The sequence below is a fragment of the Nicotiana sylvestris genome, chromosome 6 (assembly GCF_000393655.2).
Source record: "Nicotiana sylvestris chromosome 6, ASM39365v2, whole genome shotgun sequence".
In the NCBI taxonomy this organism is placed as follows: Eukaryota; Viridiplantae; Streptophyta; class Magnoliopsida; order Solanales; family Solanaceae; genus Nicotiana; species Nicotiana sylvestris.
The window spans coordinates 96,789,741-96,809,796 of NC_091062.1; the positions used below are offsets into that span (position 1 = coordinate 96,789,741).

The following is a 20,056-nucleotide window of genomic DNA, read 5'->3' on the forward strand; positions in this document are numbered from 1 at the left end:
ATTTATCCGCATAAGGTCTTTAACTTCCTGCTGCATGCACACCTCTTCATCTTTATTAGCTCGTTAAGAAAGAAATATTTGGAATGATGATGACTTGAGATGAGCTTAAATGGAGAAACTTAATTGTGAGGATCCATACAGTCAATCCCAACTTGTTTGAGATGAAAGTGTTGTTGGTGGTGTAGTTAACTAGACACGAAATTTAAAAATAAAACAAAGAGTTGAAACTTATGATGTTACACCTGCCATGAGATTTATGCAGTTATAAATAAAAGCATGTTATTAAGTATAAATAAAAAGTTTAAAGTTAAATTATTTTTAAATATATAAAGATGATGGAGTGTGTGTGTGTGTATATATATATGTTTGAATTGATTCCAAGAAAGTATAGGTCTTTTGAGACAACTGTGATTTTACGTCTATCTTTTCTCCTTTTAACACATTCGTTCACCATAATTTCAAACCTAGACTAATGCATCTGGAGATTGATGCAAAACATCTCAAGTGAGTATTTAACAATGTATAAATTCAAATGATGAATTCAATAAACAAGCACTCAAAAATGAGACAAGGTAAAAAAAGTTTCGATTCCTATGACGAGCTTGCACCAAGACCCAAGAACCAATACATAAATGCATTTAAGTAAAAAACATAGAGAATTAGCAGAAACAGTGATAAATTGTGATGGGAATAGCCTGTCTTATTCTGTGACGATAAAAGGGTCCGAGTTGCCTGAGTTACCCGCTTCAGGGGTCCCATGTGTATTTGGAGGAGAGGAAAAGAGGTTTTAAAGTTTGTCATCTTCAATAATTGACCGTATTAAGAACCAGTTTAGTCCCAGTAAGCTGGATATGTCACAACTTTGGAGAGATTATTTGCTCGTGAAATCACAAAGAAAAGAGAAATAGGGGAACTGGAGAAGGCAGTAAGAAGAAGAAGAAGACGAAGATGAAGCCCTTCAAAATTATACACTTTAATGTCAGTCTCGTTGATATACAATTTTTGGTATCGATTACAATTTGAAGAATGAGGCAATTGCTGCAGCTATGAATTAGCAAGTCAAGTTGCAATGACCTACATCAGCTTGTATCTCTTCTCCTGCACTCCTGTAACCCCCATTTGTATCTCTATGATTGTGTGAAGTGGCGTCTGGAAGTTAAGAAGGAAAATGGTAAAACAAAATGACAGTTCCATTTTATACAAGATCAGGAAAGCAAATAGCATAGGTTTCTGCTTTAAGTTCGCTAAAATGAAGCATAAATGAACAAACTTTCCCCGATAGCAACTACATGCTTTAACCTTGTCTTCCAGCCACTATAATAAAATCAGGAGACCAGTCCAAGTTCAAAGCCATTTTCCCTATTAAATGATGAGTTGATAAAACCCTCAACTATCATTTAGCACCAACCGTTTCCACAACCTTGAAAAGATAACACCCCTAACACATGTTTTTTAATGTTCAACATCTAACCTGGGTGCATATTTTTCATACGAGATGCCTTAATGAACTTCTTTCAGCATCTCAAATATATCATGTACGTAAACAATATGTGCCAATCAGCAGGAATGGATATGCATTCCTGCTCAGAAAGAAAGAAGTTACCAGTATTTCAAGTAATTACCTCAATGTGTGGGACTTCTTTCAAAGGCCTATCAGCAAAATAAGCATACAAAGCCCTCAATACTGCCTACAAGAGAATTTAGAAAGAAAATATTTAAAGTCAAGCACATGCTCTATTGGTATGGCAGCAAGCTAATCTTCATGTATCACAGTATCGGCACATTTACCAACCTGGTGAGATACCACCACCACTGGTGCTCTCTGTCTTTCAAGCTCAATAATCACCGGCTCCAACCTGCGTGTTGAATGTTCATTAGAAGGATCAGAAATTTGCAGATACCTAGACTTAATTTATTGAAGGAACAAATCATACATTATAAACGCTTAAATAACAAACCTTTGTATGACATCAAGATAAGATTCACCTCTAGGGTATCTATACCTCAGCTTGTCCTTTTTGCGTGACCTGTATGCATAAACAAGTAACAAGCAATATTTGACAACTAACAAGTAATTGCGGTTTAAGATGAAAAAGAGAGCATTGTTCATGATCAGTAAGAGAGAATGGTGCAGACCAGCTTCATTCTTCTGACAAGTCAATGATGCACTATTTATAAAAGCATACAAAGAGGAAGAGTAAATCATAGGAAGTTAGAAGATAATGAAGCAGATGAGTGTGTTGATTCCATGGAGATGTTCTTACTCCATACATGAGTCTTTCAGATCAGTTGTTCCACAAATTACTCACAAACTAGGAAGGTGAGAATCGTGCTAATTACTTAATATTTGAATTTCTAGTCCTGAGACATCATGGAAGACCTTAGCTTACTACATTTCGAAGCAGTTTAATCCAGTTGCATTGCCTATACAGATAGATTCTGGCAAAATAAAAAACAAAGCAATGGGCCCAATCAATATCATGTTAAACTCGTTAAGTAGACACCAAACTAACTCTATGGTCAATTCCCTGTCATAGCAATATCACCTTTTGGTAACTGATGGGGCTTATTTCCCCTTTGGTATGTGTTAATAGTTTGCTGAATGTTTGTATAAACGTTATATAAAATTCTACTTGGTTAAAATCCTACTGTGTCACAGCCAGATGGATAAGTGTGCCTCACGAAAGGTAAAAGAAGAGTTATAGCATACTCATATTCTTCAGGCATATTTTTCTTTATTTCTTCATATGTCATTCCGTCACATACGCCAGCATTTATTTCATCAAGGGCTCGCCATTGTATCTGAAAAAGGAGTAAGGAAAGAGGAAGAACCATACTTCACCAAAGTCAAGATTAACAAAAGAAAACAAACAGTTCAACAAGCTAACCTTGGGAAACCCAGCAATTGGACTAGCTGTCAGAATTGTTCTTTGCAATGTGCTGGTCCATATCTAAGCCAAAGAAAATATAGGGTTTTTATACAACATTCTCTAGCATATATCTAACAATTTGTGCAGAATAAGCACTACCAGCTATCTTCAACTACAAATGCTTTATGCAGGGTCAGCACCACCTACTAAAAGTCTTAACAAACAACTAAGGAGCTAAAAATGCATTTTTCAAGGTTTATGGAGAAATGGGGGGAAAAAAAAGATTGAAACTTATGCTACTTCATGTGCATTATGTTCTTCAGAAAAAGCAAGCTTTTAATTCCTTGAAACCAAAAATTTTAAGATACTATAACATGGCACAATCCCAAAGATCAGCCGCAAGACTGCAACCATACAAAAAGTCAAAAGAAGATAGCACCTGAATCTATTTTATTATTTCTTTGATTTCTTTTTTGAGGAGAAACCAGGGCCTCTTTTGCGCAAACAGGAGTAACAAGCTTGAAATCACATTTTCCACAGAGGGATTCCTTATATCTTAAGATCGGTATAGAAGTTTGGCATCTGCCCCGCTAATTAGGAGTAACGCAGTTAAGGATAATACCAATTATTTAAATTTTGGAAGCAACATAAAATGGTACTTTCCATATGTTCGAAAATAGTTGGCAGCTAATGTTTTCATACACTTGCCTTCGTAATTTTCAGCTGCCCTTAATTCTGCTTCAAGTTTGTGTAAGCAATGATAGAAGTATAAATACTGCTTTGGATTCTTTTAGTTCAAAACTACATATGACATTTGCAACTACTGCTTTAGAATCTGGTGGAGGATCAACAAGATACCATTATATGGACAGGAAGCAGGGATGGTTATTTTTCTGTTAAATCTTGTTATGCAATTCTGCTTCAACAGGGTAATATTGCAGAAAATCAATGGCCTTGGAAGATGATTTGGAAAGTGAAAGTTCCAACAGAAGTCACATGTTTTGGATGGATTGCTAACCATGGTGCATGTTTAACTCACAACAAATCCACAAAGAAGAAGGTATTTGTTGCGCAACAGATGTTTTCTATGCGAAGATTCTCTAGAATATATTAATCATTTGTTGTTGCATTGCAATCAGAATTAGCAAATATGGGCTATGTTCCTGTGCCCTTTCGGAGTGAAATGGGTTATGCCAGGCACTCTGAAGCAATCTCTTAGCAGCAGTCAAGGGCAAGAAGATGGACAAGAAGAACATATTGCTGTAAATATATATAGATGTCTTCAACACTTGTAGTTTTGGATCAGGGGGATATTGTGAAGGAACTATCCCATCTATTGGACTTAATTGACACCTTAAGTCTAGAACAGGAATTGAATGTTCGTCCACCTCTGTATATATTCTGTACCTCCTCTGTATTAGAACATTAATAATATTACTTATCAAAAAGAAAGTTTGCTACTTTATCAGTTTATCTAACGAGTAGGAAGTTACAAATATCAGAGAGGGTTGTGCTCATGCTTCCTCTAGAGAGCTAATTTTCCCAGTTGAAAACATTGAGAAAAAGAAAAAAACAAAACATGCATGCTCGCCTTGGGGGAAAAGGCCAAAGGTTCCTGCTCCTGGCACAGTTTACTATCCATAGCAGGAAGTTTAAACTTTGTTTTTTTAAACTATTGAGATGCTTGGAACTGAGGTGTAGTCGATGTGGTTTTTTTATGATTGAGATGTAGTTACTCAGACAGACCCTGGAGTCTCAAGTTTCAGGTTGAGCAGGACTAAAACAGAATACTTGGAGAGCAAGTTCAGTGACATTACTCAGGAGGTAGACGTGGAAGTGAGACTGGATTCACAAGTCATCCCTAAGAGAGTTAGTTTCAAGTACCTTGGGTCTGTAATCCAAGGTTAATGGGGAGATCGACGATCATGTCACTCATCGTATTGGAGAGAGATGGATGAAATGGAGACTAGCATCCGGTGTCTTTTGTGATAAGAACGTGCCACCAAGATTTAAAGGTAAGTTCTACAAAGTGTTGGCTAGACCGACTATGTTGTATGGGACGGAGTGTTAGCCAGTCAAGAACTCTCATGTCCAAAGGATGAAAGTAGCGGATATGAAGATATTGAGATAGATGTGTGGACATACCGGGAGAGACATGGTCAGAAATGAAGATATTCGTGGACAAGATGCGGGAAGCGAAGTTGAGGTGGTTCAGGCTGGTGAAGAGGAGATGTCTGGATGCCCCATTGAGGAGGTGTGAGAGATTGTCGATGGTGGGTTTGAAGAGAGGTATAGGTAGGCTGAAAAAATATTGGGGAAAGGTAATTAGGCAGGACATGGCGCATCTTCAGCTTACGAGGACATGACCCTTGATAGAGGGTGTGGAGGGCGAGGATTAGGGTAGAAGGCTAGTAGGCAATTGAGCCTCTTTCCTTTCATTACAACTTTCATTACAGCAGTAGTAGTGTTATTCTAGTATTCTCATATTCTTAGAATTCTATTACTGCCTGACGTTGCTTGTGTTTTGGTTTTTCTACTATCTTTATTGCTTCCTTGACTTTTACAGTACTGTATTTCTTTTATATATTGTTGTGATTTTGTATACTTGCTTTGAGCCGAGGGTCTATCAGAAACAGCCTCTGCACAAGGGGTAAGGCTGCATACTCACTACCCTTCCCAGACTCCACTTGTGGGATTATACTGGATTTTTTTTGTTGTTGTTGTAGTCACTCAGAAAAAGTTCTCATCAGCAATTAGAGGAAGCTTTCTTCTTTAGCCAGAGAACAAAATAATACAGAACAGGTTTCAAAATGAAGAATTAGTTTTTCTGAATATGTTACCAGTAACAGAGCAAAAGGTCAAAAAAAACAGAAAGCTACGCTCTCAAGGTTGTACCCATCTCATTCAGTGGCTTCTAATGCTTTTCCAATCCTAATGCTTTCTCCTAAATGTATGAGTCACTCCTAATGCTTTCTCAATTGCTTTAAGCCTATCTTTTTCCCAGCCCTCCCTCAACTTACCTGCGATACCCCATACAGAAGCTGTAGGTCAATCCCCATTTTTCAATTTTAATAAAAGCACAAGTCAAAGTCAAAAACGAAAAGGAAAAGAAAAAAGTATACAATTGAATCATCAATAATGGAACTCACAGAAGCGGCCTTCTCATTTTTAAGTCGTTTTTCAACAAAATTGGCAAGCTTCTTCGCATAGAGCTCCCCAGCTTCACTGTCAGAGAAAAATTTCAATGTGTTATTCCTCAAAAACATATAGCATTTTCAAGGTGTTAAGAGGATAAAAACCTTATGGCAGTGTCACCCCCAATTCTGCCTCTAACATTGTATAGACTCTCTCCATGCCTTGTTAGAAAAATTGGACGGGGTGTCAGATGTGTATTGACCTGCATATCATGTCAATCTGTTGGGCACTTCCAACAAAATTTAAGAGCAAATGAGAGAAGCAAATTAAACAAAAAGATGTCTAGATCAAGCCAATTGCCATCTTGCAATGACTGCTAGTGTGTGGCCAAATCTCTATCTTTCCTTCCTTACTTTTCTGGGATAAGTAGAGCGCCCATGACGTATATGAAGTTCACTCTTAGGCAAAATGTGAAGCCCCACCTTTCCCCACAGGAATGTGCCATATCTTCGTTATACATTCAAATGAAGAAAAGAACACCAGTAAAGAGGATACGGTCTGTACAGCATGGAAATTTTCCATTTACCAGTCTGTACCGGTAGTGAAATCAGACAGTAGCAAGAATACTGGCACTGCTGCCAAACTCTGAATTGTTAATCTCTCCTTTTCTCGAAACCACAAGAACAGATCCCGAGTCTTGAAGACTAAACTAAGGCAGCAACCATCTGTGGATGCGTCTTATCGCAGTCTTTGCTTCTTTTTCTTTTTTCTTTTTTTCCTTTTGTCCGTATTCCATGGAGAGGAAGGATACCAAAGAGGTTACAGGTGTTAAACGAAATAAAAGCAATTCCTTCATGGCTAACAATTTTACTCAACAGGATTCAGGAGATGCCTCAAAGACACAGTAGTCTGTTGGAAGAGAAAAGAGACCACTTAGTAGGAGAGCAGTAACTTACCAAGAAGAAGACGATCCTCCCAGGAAGATACCCACTAATATTATTCACCTGCACAAATCAAACAGACCCTTTAAGGAGTGTGAAGCTGTATATATAATTTCTAGAGACTGATTTGGTAGGATTCTATTTCCTCCTTAGAATGTGAATTGAGTTGCACAGAAACTTAGTCTATAGTTGCAGGAAGTCTAGCTGCAATCTAATTAAAAGAAAGTAGAATTTTATATAAGTGCATGCATGCCTCTGGCATTATAGTAAAGCAGAGTAACTCAGATAAAACTAGAAGAATCTTGACAGAGGCACAAACTTCCATCAATTTTGGAAAGTAAGTCATTTACTTATATAAGCCTATCTCCATACTCTACTGGAAATGCAACTGACTATGAACTCAAAACAAGGCTAGCCAAAAAGATGGACAAATTTGCAAACTTCTGCACAGGCATATTAAGAAAGAATGAGAAAGTCCTATAGCCAGTTCTGAATTGCTCCAACCTCTCTTTTCTCTTTAATTAACTGAATAATCCACTGTCAATAGCTTTTGAATTTCTTACTGAAGCCAATCTAAGCATCGTCTGCTCCACAGATTACACCTTTTCTCCAGCTCCTAAAATTCGACCCATGTGAAAATGAAATTGGCATTCAAAATTCTATGTCAGCCTGTGAAAGCATCTAGAATAACTTTTAGAGTTTAGACAGTCCTTCCGACCGTCAAAAGATATATAGCTATCACAGAAGTTAAATGCGATGAACACCTGAAGAAGCCAGGGGACTTCATATTCCTTCACAAGATAGAACATATAGAAAATCAAATCACTAATCACAAAGTTTGCCAGATATGGTGAAGGAAGTTAAAACCCCTAGTTAAAAGAATCAAACCTAAGACCTAAAACCCTTCAGAGGCACAATCTACCACTTGAGCCAGCCTCACAGGTGGCCTGCTGTCACTGGAATTACTCAAAATCATCATGAAGAAATCAAGACAAATTTGTTTGACTAAAGTCCACCTTGGAATTAATTCCTTGGATGGAAAATGCAGTGTTTGCTACCAATGCTTGCATCACAAACTTTTTGAAGTGTCCTCCAATAAACAATGCATGAAATTTGTAAGTGTGAACTTCGTAAACAAATGAACTACGGTAACTTACTTGTATTTGTCCTCCATTACCACTGACCATATCAATCATTTTGATGTAAGAACCTTCCTCCACTGGCTCATAAACCTTAAAAAAATGATAACCATTACATAACACGATGTTAAGCATTCATAGCTGAATATAAAAATAACAACCATGATAAAGAATCACCTTTTCATAATTATCAAGGCGATTTTTGAAGTCTCTGTATCCAGCTTCAAAATCTGGCCTGTACAACAATGCCAACAATGTAAGTTTTTCTAACTAATATGAGAAACACCAAAAGATACAGCAAGTTATCATACTCTTCAGCATAGTCTGGGCTTTGTTGAACTTTCAGACGTATGTTTCTTTCAATTATTTTACGATCATTACAGATTGTTTCCAAGAAAATAATCTGCAAGTAAAGCATTACAGACATCAAGAAAGAGTACTAAGAGCAGATAAACTCAAGCTTCTGCATATGGATCCATCAAATCCACCAACAAGTATCACCATACGAAGTACATTTAATAAAAGGAATCTATTAAAAGAAATCTATTAAAAGAAAGTACTTAGATGAATTAAAGCGCTGAGATACATAAGCACTCCAGCCAACAAGTCGGGGTAACTTCACAGTGCTGCAATTTTTGAAGTAATAAGAAACTAAAAACATAGCCTTGATGATCCGTATGTAATAGTCCTTTGTGAATTTCAATACTCTTTCGACAGACAAAGAATTGATAGTTTCAACCTAGAATTCAGAAACATGCAACTGCCCAAAGAGAAATAAGGGCATGTTCACTTCATCACTTTGAGGACTTCTATGTTATCTCCACCTCTCCCCTCCCACCCATGGAAACAAGATAAGGTATAGTATTAGCTGACAAATATTATTTGCTAGTAATCCAGTACTTGCATTTCCATAGGCGTGAATTAAACACATCCTACAGTTCTTTCTTTCTTTTTAAGTTGATAACCAAGAAATCACAGAGGCTCGTGGCGCATGGTAAGAAACTTGGTGGATAATGGGTCCGCCCCTCTACACTTAAATACCAGGCTTTTGTAGCATGCACTGGTAATCGAACCCATGACGTGCGCCTCACCCACTCATCACATGTTGCATTCTTACCACTGGACCAAAGCTTGAGAAATACATCTTACAGTTCTATTAAAGGAAACTAAGAGCAGTAATATTACATGTCCATTAATGAGACTTCACCTTGCATTTTCCCTCAGCCATTTTCATAAGCATATTCCTTCTTTGCCTCGAGCTATTTGTGGCGTCGAAAATTCCTACCTGCATTCAGTAATGGATATTGTTATTGGAAACTCAGAAACAGGTACTGTTCATTAAAAATAACAGAAGACTTACCTGACCACCCTCTTGCATCCAAGCGGTCATATCTTCCATTGCAAGGGCTGCTACCTAGTAGCATGTGATGTATTAAAACTATGTGAAAAGAAGAAAGTTAATCCGACGAATAAATTAAGTGCAATGTAACTATAGGAGAGATTAATGATACACTAGAACTCAAAATTTTCTGCACATTAGCCCTAGAGACGATGTAACAATGAACTCTTACCATGACTACAACAACAAGAAGATTAGAAATTTCCTCAAATATTAACAGACAGACTGTAAATATATGGACCTATGGCCATCCAATATCCATATCTAAACCACAAATTCTAGAAAGTACCTTCTACAGCAAGATATGAAAGCAATTTATCCCTATCTACAACTCTTATAAAGTAGATATAACACAAGTCAAATGTTCTCCTAAAAATGAATGGTCCAATGACCAATTAATGGGTGCTGGATTGGCAATGGAGAATATTGATGCAAACTGAAAATTTCCCATGCATGGTATATGAAAAATCCCTATCCATATGTTCTATTCTCTGGGACGCCAGGAGGGGCTACTAAGATGTTGGGGCAGGGCAATCAAGAACCTGTCCATAATTGGATAGAGATTATAGATTACATGGGGAATGGAGCACTGTCAGGGAATTTTTTTCATAGCACTGTGCGGGGTCGGAGATAGGACTTCAAAAGTTTATACGTAATTTCTCATAACTTATCTGGGGTTTAGATTCAAGTTAGCTAGTGCACACCCTTACCTCTGCAAACCAGACCCTCTGACTCTTTCTTCATTCCACGTTTCTCAAAACAGATCACACCAGAGGACAACCCTCCACTCTCTTTCATTGATCTCTCCTGTCTCTCAAGACACATAAGAACACGTCTGACACTCCTTATGGTTCTTTTGGGACACAGAACAAAAAACAGAGAGAACATAAGAGAACCTTAATTTCCCAACAGAACACAAACACGAAAGGAGAGAAAGCCATCGTTATTGCTACTAGTTATGACTGAATCTCCCGGATTTCACTTTTTCTCTCTATCTTCCCCCATCCCTCTCTTTCCCAATCTCAAACCGATATTTAACCCCAGTTTTAAATCATGCTGAACAACAGACAAGGAAAGGGCAGACGGTGACCTCCTCTGACCACATTAGGGGGAGCCTACATCTCCATTTCAACAGCTCTATCTATCATGTTTGACATGCAATCTTCCTTGTCAACTTCCAATTAAAAATCCCAAAATCCACCTGTTTGCATATTAGCAAAATACACAAGCACGGAGCTGAATGTACTGCCCTTTTAAAGCTCAGCCTCTCATCTTACTGGTCTTGCCTCTTTCCTCTAAATCTTCCATTGCTTCAAGTGGTGTCATCCGACACTACTTCCCTGAAAAATACAATTAAATGTATATGTGTACATAATACACACATACACACACGATAGGCTAACACTGGTTGAAAAATAATGTAAAGTAAACATCAGTTCGGGATAGAAGTAAAGCCTTATTGAAACCCACCACCTCAAACCCAAACATGGTACTAGCTGAGTTCTAACAATAGGTAAGTGTCAAAATCCTATGTATGCCGTTGCCAATTTGATAACTGTGGAAACGACAGACTTAGTTGCTCGGATACGGGTACGGGTGTCCGACACGGGTACGGATCTAGAAGTCGGATCCTTCGAGATGTAAATTCTAAGATTCGGGGATACGGATCCTAGTACGGATACGGGTGCCGGGATCCGGCTAAAAATAATTCAAAAAAACAAAGATATAAAACATGTCTCTGAATTATGAGAAATTATGTGAAATACTTAAGTATAGATTGTAAATTGTGGATTTCTTTTTTATTCTCAAGTTGTAGATAAGTAAAGGATTGATTTCTTAGAAAATGTATGCTATTTTCTTCAACTTTACCCTAATTATTAGGATTCTGATTTCGGGAACCAAATTGTATCTCGTCTCGAATTTTCCGCCCGTCGTGATCAAAGTATCCGAAATTGTTTGACCAGATCCGGTACGGATCCCATACCCACACCCATACTAGTGTCGTGTCGACACGGGTACGGCACCTAAACTGCCATGTCGGAGCAACTTAGACGACAGAGAATAGAGGCCAAAATGGGGTCAATACTGGGATAGCATTTGGTATGCCTGCCCGGTCACTGCCTCATTGCCACTCCTACTTAAGATGATTTCAGGCTTCTAGCAAACAGACAATAAAAAAAAACCCTATTCTTTTTCTTTATGCTGATAGACATTACCTCATTGCGAGCCTCCAAGCCTTCTGGATTGTCACCTCGGAAGAAATCAGCAGACTGCATCAACAAGATACACAAGAAAAAGAAGTTTCACAGTTTCTATTTCAATTAATATGAACTTATAGCTCCAAGAGGGAAAAGATCCAATAAGTCATCACCAAGACATATGTAGTTGCTTCATCACAATGTGTAGAAAGGTAGAAAGTAATAGCACCAAAAAGAAGAAAATGTCAAGGATGACAACAACTGGTAAAATTCATTCAAGAGTTGAGTTTTCAAGGATAGCTACAAGTGAATCATCTATCAGTCTGACGAACAACGAAATCAAGTACAGAAACAGTTTTGACAAGCAACATATGACAAATTCCTCTAAAAAGGAAGATTGTTAAATTGTTTCATTTCCAGAAATTGTCATGACAAAAAAAAATGAATTGGGACATCTAGATGAAAACCGGTTTTATCCACAAGGCCCACCTGTACGAGCATGTTTCAGTTGTTTTACATTTAGAATTAGAGATTTCTCACTTCTATAAACATTTGTCAATTTTAAAATATTTTATTATTATTCCGGAAGTGAGGCATATAGGTAACTTTGTGTTCTCCAAGAATCATGGAGGAAGTTGTTTAATGTTCTCTAACAGGCCCTCATCCACCTTGAATCACCATAGTTCACTTACCCTTAAAATCTAACTCTTCATATAAATTGTAGCAACTAGAGTGCTCATGGAAGCCTCTAAGCACAAATGCTCTCCAAACACTATTTGGCAAGAGCTGCATAAAGGCCAGTAATTACATTTAGGATATTAACCAAATATTGGTAAGCATTTAGGATATTAACCAAATGTTGGTAAGGCCCAGCAGGAGTTGCACAAACTTACTAACGATGCCTTTTTCAAGTTCGGGCTTCTCTCATAATTTTTACATGGTAGTACAGGTCCGAACAGTTGATAATTTCTGAGTACAACACATTCATTTCATCTCCCAAGAATTTTCCTTCCTCGGAAGAAATTGTTCCTAGGAGTTTTGGATTAGATTCCAACACCTTCCTCCATGGTTCTTCTTAGTCTCTGCTGTTATGTTGTAATAATGCCAAGCAGTCCCAAAATCTTCTCTGGGACTCTTCCCTATGATACCATGAAAGCTCAATACCTTTTTCTGTTCTTTCCACCACATAACAAACCCTATAATACTATTTTCATGCTCACAATTAGGCATGACATCCTTCAAATTTGTTCTATATCAGCACACTACTAACAAATGTAAGGAATATAAGCGGCCACTTTATCTTATCTCGGTGGCTTCAAAATATAAGCCCAGTAGTGAAATTAGAAAACAGTGCAACAAAAGCAGCATGCCCAGCATCTGGACTGTAAGGCATCCTTGAGGTTGAATTCTTTAATATCTTATTGGGGGAAATGATTTTTCAACTTTATAGATCAGAGTAAAGTAAATCAGCATGCAGAACCTACTACCAGGAATAATTTAGAATTTCTGCATTTTGTGCATGAATGTCTGCACATGTTGTATATTTTCTACAAAAAGGATGTCCAAGGACTACTACGTTTTGTCTCTACTCTCTTCAGAACATAAAATTTTTAGATCTCTTGATACAATTGCTAATTGTAGTACCAGTTCTTTTCCCCCTTCTTTTTTTTATGGGGGGGGGGGGGGGGGGATATATGAGACGGCAGTTCTTTTTGACTGGAGCAATTTAGAAAAACAGTTCAATTCAGGCAATTAAACTACCTGGTTACTTCCGTGCTTGAGTCGGCGGTACTGTCACAGAAAAGGAGTGGTTAGTTTCCTTACTTTTGCAAATTTAGAAAGACATTGAAGAACAACTGCTATAATTTACCTTCCCAACATTGAAGTGCTTGGTATCATGACCTAACCATCGAAGATACCTAGTTAGCTTAGCAGCAGTAAAAGTTTTTCCACGAGCTGGTAAGCCAACCTGCAGGCAGCATATGTAAATCCTAAGATCATTTGTTGCATAAGATACTACTCCAAGAATAAGGAAAGTCAATTCAAAGCTAATTAGTGCTTATCAGTTCTTCATCAGAAAATGAAAATACCAAAACGATTGCTAGATGCCTGTCTTCCTTTGGCCCAAGCATCTGATCTGCTACAGCTCCAGCCGCAACGGCTCCTGCAGCAGCTGGCATCATATTCTAAAAATTAAAAAGAAAGATATATCAGATGTGTAAACCACGCCACAGCAGAGATTTTATTACAGTATTCATCACAATGGACACATTAGATTTCTACACACCTTGGCATCTGAATCAGGCTTGAGATCAAGAGTAAAACTGGTTATACTGGGTGATTTGACTAGTCTAGGAGATCCCACACCTCTATCTACAAGGAGTCCTCTGTAACTATCTTGTTTTTGCAAAGACGAGAACGTTCCCACGGACTTGGATTCAGCCATGGCAGACCCTGAGGGCATTCTACTTAGATCTGGGACAATCACTTCCATCTCCTGAATGATAAAAAGACGGCACAATGTGAATCAAGTGCAGTTCCTAACCTATGAGGTACAATTTAAAGCAAATGGTAATATACTTAGAACAATAAGAGCAAAAGGTTGGCAAAGTAAGTAGGGAGAACATCAATAACATAATATGCATGTCACCAGCAAATGTGATACCTGTCATACATAACATGGGATATAATTTTAAATAGCGTCTACGATTGGTCATATGATCACCACATACAGATGCCTATTACACAAGAATTTTAGTTGGGGATGAAAAAGATGAAGTGCTAGAGTTGAATAGCTTTATCATTTTACTGACTATGATAATGATCACTATCATGTACAAAAGATATGCTAATGTTGAAGTCGCTTAAATTATGGGAATGCATTACAGTTAAACACTTAATCAAGAAAAAAAAAAAGGAAGAATTAGCAAAACTCTGAATCTCAGTGCACTTTGGGGGTTTATTATGTTAGATAAGAATGGAACAAAAACAGAAACAAAAGGCACCAAGAGAACCTTTATTGTAGCAGGACGATCATTTGAAGTGTGACCATCCTTTGAGGAAGGCCTAGGAATGGTAGTGCCATCTGTCCCAGAAAATACCCCTGTACGTTTTAGTGACCTGGGAGTTTCTGTCAAGTTAGCTGCGTAAACCATTGCAGATGTTGTTGGAGCAGGGACAACATAATGTTCAAGATCAAGCTCTAGACTAGCTGAAGAGCCACTCTGTCGAGAAAAATTGTTTAAAATGTAATTAATAGTATTAAGGCATATATGACAAACATATCCAACAACCGGAATTTATAGAAGACAGGCCCTAGTAAGCAATATTCATCCACAAGCATCAGCAGAAGCTAAAAACATGATCAATTTGACCAATAGACAATAGAGAACAATGAGGAGCACGGATTAAAAACACAAAGTCCAAAAGTTTCCTCAAAATACACATATACTAACAAACATGCATAGGCTAAGCATCTATATTCAAATTTAAACCTATTGAATATCAAAATCTGCAACCCCATAATGCTCATAACCAAAGTAAGTTTTCCGTCTTTAGTTGTACGACATTTATTGATCCAATAGCATGTACGTAGAACAGTTTATCGCATTTGCTCCAAATGAAAATGCACAACGCACCTGGCTCCAAAAATGTTTGACAAACACTAATTGACATGGAGAAACCACCAACAAGATAGTAAGGACAGGCTTCTAGCATGAAGGTTTATAAAGCAGCACTTATGATTAGCAGTCTAACTGACAATGGCAACACCTTACCTCTGCGCCCATCGCTGGTGTTGAGTTTATGCTAACATCCGGTATTCCTCGAACAGTGGAAGGCTTGCGATTTTCCTGAAAGGCTCTCCAACTAGCCGCAAGGTCAAATGGTGAAACTCTATCTGCTTTAACAAACACTCTATATTCAATAATCTCTTCGTTGTCCAGCTTAAACGAAGCTGAATGGCCGTCCCCTTGTAATGTTCCAGCAATTAGTACACGGTTTTGACCTTCTTCCACTATATAAGGCTCATGGTTGTATTTTGGCTTCAACAGGAACTTAAAGTCCAACGTCTCTTCATAAAGAAAAGTCAATTGATCAACAACTCCTCAATCTCAAGCTAGTTGAGGTCGGCTATATTAATCCTCCTATATCAATAGGATTTAAGTTATATGCACCGAAAGTGTAACGATTCTTTAAACTATCAGGTTAACTTACCTATAGTAGCAGGTGCCTTACTTTCAATATTACAAATCTCACCTTTTATGGAGTCTTAGCGGTAGATATCTTTTGATTGACTTAATAGTGAAAAGAAAATGTACACCATCAGGGCAAAGTATTTAACAAGTTAAATGCACTGATACTGTCTAAAGATTCTTCTACACTATTAGGTCACCTTACTTGTTGCAGTAGGTAACTTGACTTACCCTCACTATTAGAATCTCATTTTTTGACGACTACCCATACATATCTATCTTTTGATTGATCCTGATAGTGTAAAAGTTTTGTTTACACCGTCAGTGCATAGTTACTTTGGAGGGGGAAAGGGCAATTCCATGAAATCAACGAGTTGAAGAAAATAACAAAAGGAGCAAACCGTGATTAGGAGGAACGACGAAACTGAGTTCCCACATAGAGGTGGATTCGCGTTCCATGGGAAGCTGAAGATGAAAAATGAAATTGGCATTAGAATTAGTAAATACCAGTAGTTCAAATTGGGGAGTAAAAAATCAGAGCTGCTTAATAAAATGTACAGCTTTAGAAGAATCCCAGGAACCAATGAGGGGGACAGAGCCATAGACATGAGGAATGAGTTCGCCTTTGAGTTTGTAATTTTCCATTTTGAGAGAGACGTAGAGTTGTCCTCCTCCATGGTCCTCGCTGCCATGTGAACTAGAGTCTGGGTTCTTTGATGAACCTGTGCCCATTTTGCTCAAGCTAAAAAAACTTGTAAAAAAATTCTTAATAAATGTACTATATTATAATTATAATTATTATAATAATAAAAATAATGGTGAGTTGTGGATAGGTTAAGAGAGACGGAGATTGCAAGATGTGGGAGAAACAAAAAGAATGGTTGGTTGACTTTTTTCCTGTTTCGATAAGAATGGAGTGGGGCGGAAAAAAGGCGATGTTACTCAACTCGGATAATAAATTAGACTTGTAGGTTAACAATAAATTGGAATATGCAGGTTCAAATCTATCTAATTTGGGTCGTATAAAATAATAAAAATGAGATAAACGTATCTTTTGCTAATAGATTGGAGTTGCAGAATGATGATTGCAACTCCAATCTGGATTAATGCAGCTTCAAATCTATGCAGGTTTTCCCCTCTTCCTCTTTATTCACAGTTATATGCCTCTCCGTAGGAATTACTTCTTGTTTAAAAGAGAATGACGGTATTCTGGCCAAACAATAATAATTTTTTTTGTCTTAATTTACCATTAACTAGTATTAGTACCCGTCAAATATTTAAGTTATTTGGATTGTATATAAATAATCTTAAAATTTACACTTTCTCAGTAAATATAGATAATCATTGGATATTAACTACATGAAAAAAATTAACTATTTCTTCTATTTATTTTTTTGATATCATTCTTGTCGGTGTCATTGGATCCTAAAAATAGTCGGGAAGCAAAATAATAACTCATATTTATGGCAAAACAATCAAATATTGAGACAATGAATGACTCTTTGGATAAGACTTAACTCTTTTACTACTACTTGAAATCTTATTTGGTGTGTTGATATCTCTTAAAAAATATTTCTTTCTTAAAATTGTAGTTTTTAAAACATTATTTTTATAATAATATAATTGAAAATATTATTCTTAATTAAAAACCCATTTTAGTTGGCTATCTAAAAATATAAAAAATCTTTAGCTAGTGAATTTTTTTAATCCAATTTGATATTTGACATTAATCATAAAACATCTGAGTTATTTGAATTATATGTAAATAATCTTAACATTTAAACCTTCTAAATAATTATAGATAATCATCAGATATTAATTAACAAACACTACATGAAAAAAGATTTAATATTTTCTCAATTCTCATAGTGATAATTTTATTTTTGCACTATTCTCATAGGTGTCATTGGAACCTAAAAATAGCCACAAAGTGAAATAATAACTCATTTTATGGCAAAGCACAAAGGGTGACACGATATAAACGATTCTTTGATTTGACTTGAACTCTTATTTAGTATGATTTTATCTCTCAAAAAATATTTCTACTTTGAAATTTCAATTTCTAAAACTTTATATATATTATAATAATGATTATCTTTATAATGATGCAAGTGAATATATTATCCTTAATTTAAAATTCACTTTAATCGGTTATCTAAAAATTTAAATGATTCTTTGGCCAGATTTATTTCAGTATGGCTCCACTTTAAGTTTATCGATATCTCTAGCTCCATAATTTGAATTTTTAATACCCTATATAAATAAAAAATTTGTTTGAATCATTAAATGTTAAATTAGTTGATTATTATTATAAAACATTGCATATATTGCTTAAAGTTGTCAAGTAGTGTATTTTTTGACACCATACTTCGCTTAAGCTCAATGCAAACTACTCAAATTGCATTTCAATTCAAATTCGAATATCATATCAGTTTGTTAGTAATAGTGATTTTTTAAAAACAACACATAATGTAAATTAAAAAAATATTCGAAGATATCCTTATCTTATAATCTATGTATTTAAGTTGAAAAAAATATTTGAAATCGATGAGATTAACTTTCAAATTTTTTATACTCAACAAAGATGAAACATAAGAAGAAATTTGTTGTCATCTTTTATTTCTCATTTTTAGATCTTTCTAATATTTTTTCAATATTTATTTTCTTTTATCTTATTTTTTATGTCATTATTTCTTTTGTTACGAAAAATTAATTTATTTCACTATAAAAGGATGAGTTCTACATATGAACTTTAATTATATTTTTAGTCTTTGGTTGAAATTATTTCATATTTTTCTTTTGGCTTTATCTAATCAGCCTAAATAGGCGCTCACCCAACCACTTAAATTAAAAATATTGAATGATGTGTAATTTATATATAATCCATATATAATATGTGTATAATCATGTGTTGTCCGTATATCATCTATTTATATTAGCTATTAAAAGTAAAGAATAAATATAATCGGATATTATGTAAATATTCCATAAAATTTTGATTTTTTTGAGTTTATCCATGATATAACTTCTATTAAAATAATTTTAAAAGCCTCTACTAATTTTCAAAAATATCTTATCTTTGAATTAAAAAAAAGTAAAGAGTTTTTTCGAAATAATTTGTTTACATTTTAAAAAAAAATATTTCACTTCATACCAATTTTTTCTTTATATATACTCTTTGTTACACTTAAAAGTCGCTATAGAAACTATCAAGTAGAAACCAGTTTATCTCTTGTTGAGTTTTAAAAAAAAAACTTTCACATAATCTAATGATTCAAAACTAATATTCTTCAACGAAAAAAATATTATACTCTTGCAATATTGGCTTGACTACAGCTAAATGAGGGGGTTTCAGCTTATACCCTTTCATTTCGGGGTCATACATCTTTGGTCCTTATGTACTGTACTTGAGGTATAGCGGGGGCCTTTTTGCCGTCACTTTTGTAGTACCCTTTTGTATATATTTAGAGGCTCCGTAGACACTATGTGAGTTGTATATAGGTGTTGGAAAGGTCAACGGATTATATTGTGTTTTAGGCTATTGCTCCACTCAATCATAAGAATGTGTGTATTTCGAAACTTAACAATGATGTAACTAATGAAAAGATTTATTAATATATATATGACCTTCCTAAGGTCTAATTGATAAAAGCATGCCCTCTCTTAATCATACGTGAGTCGGGTAAAAAGTGTCGAATAGGCTTGCTCAGCCGGTTCACTCAATTGAGCGTTGGCCGCGCTCCCGAGTTTGGGGCATGACAAAATTTATATATTATAAATTTTGTCATGCCCCAAACTCGGGAGCGCGGCCAACGCTCAATTGAGTGAGCCTCTAAATATATACAAAGGGGTACTACAAAAGTGACGGCAAAAAGGCCCCCGCTATACCTCAAGTACAGTACATAAGGAACCAAAGATGTATGACCCCGAAATGAAATAGGACTCGCCAAGACTGCTGGGAGGAGGATGGACCGCTAACGATGATTAACACCGCCTGCTATGGAACCACCTGCATTTATTTAAGACGCAGCGCCCCGGCAAAAGGGACGTCAGTACCGTTGAATGGTACTAGTATGTACAACTAAACACTATCTCATTAGAATGAACAATAATACAAGAAGAAGATAATCATAAAATCAATAAAAGCCTTAAACAACACCATAACATCAAATTAAGAATCA

At 36.1% G+C, this 20,056-nt stretch overlaps 1 protein-coding gene across 1 annotated transcript; it reads right to left on the minus strand.

The window, feature by feature from the left end:
* Positions 1-945: 945 nt before the first annotated feature.
* Positions 946-16,713, minus strand: LOC104231387 (6-phosphofructo-2-kinase/fructose-2,6-bisphosphatase-like). Its single transcript, XM_009784377.2, has 23 exons — positions 16,434-16,713; positions 16,277-16,340; positions 15,459-15,754; positions 14,697-14,906; positions 13,970-14,179; positions 13,773-13,868; positions 13,553-13,651; positions 13,444-13,473; positions 11,701-11,754; positions 9,446-9,499; positions 9,293-9,370; positions 8,397-8,488; positions 8,263-8,320; positions 8,104-8,178; positions 6,962-7,009; positions 6,170-6,267; positions 6,020-6,095; positions 2,889-2,951; positions 2,711-2,802; positions 1,959-2,027; positions 1,793-1,856; positions 1,623-1,688; positions 946-1,149 (listed from the first exon to the last, which is right to left on the minus strand). Exons 1-23 carry the CDS (start codon positions 16,605-16,607, stop codon positions 1,075-1,077), a joined length of 2,241 nt encoding a protein of 746 aa, XP_009782679.1. The 5' UTR covers positions 16,608-16,713; the 3' UTR covers positions 946-1,074.
* Positions 16,714-20,056: the final 3,343 nt, after the last annotated feature.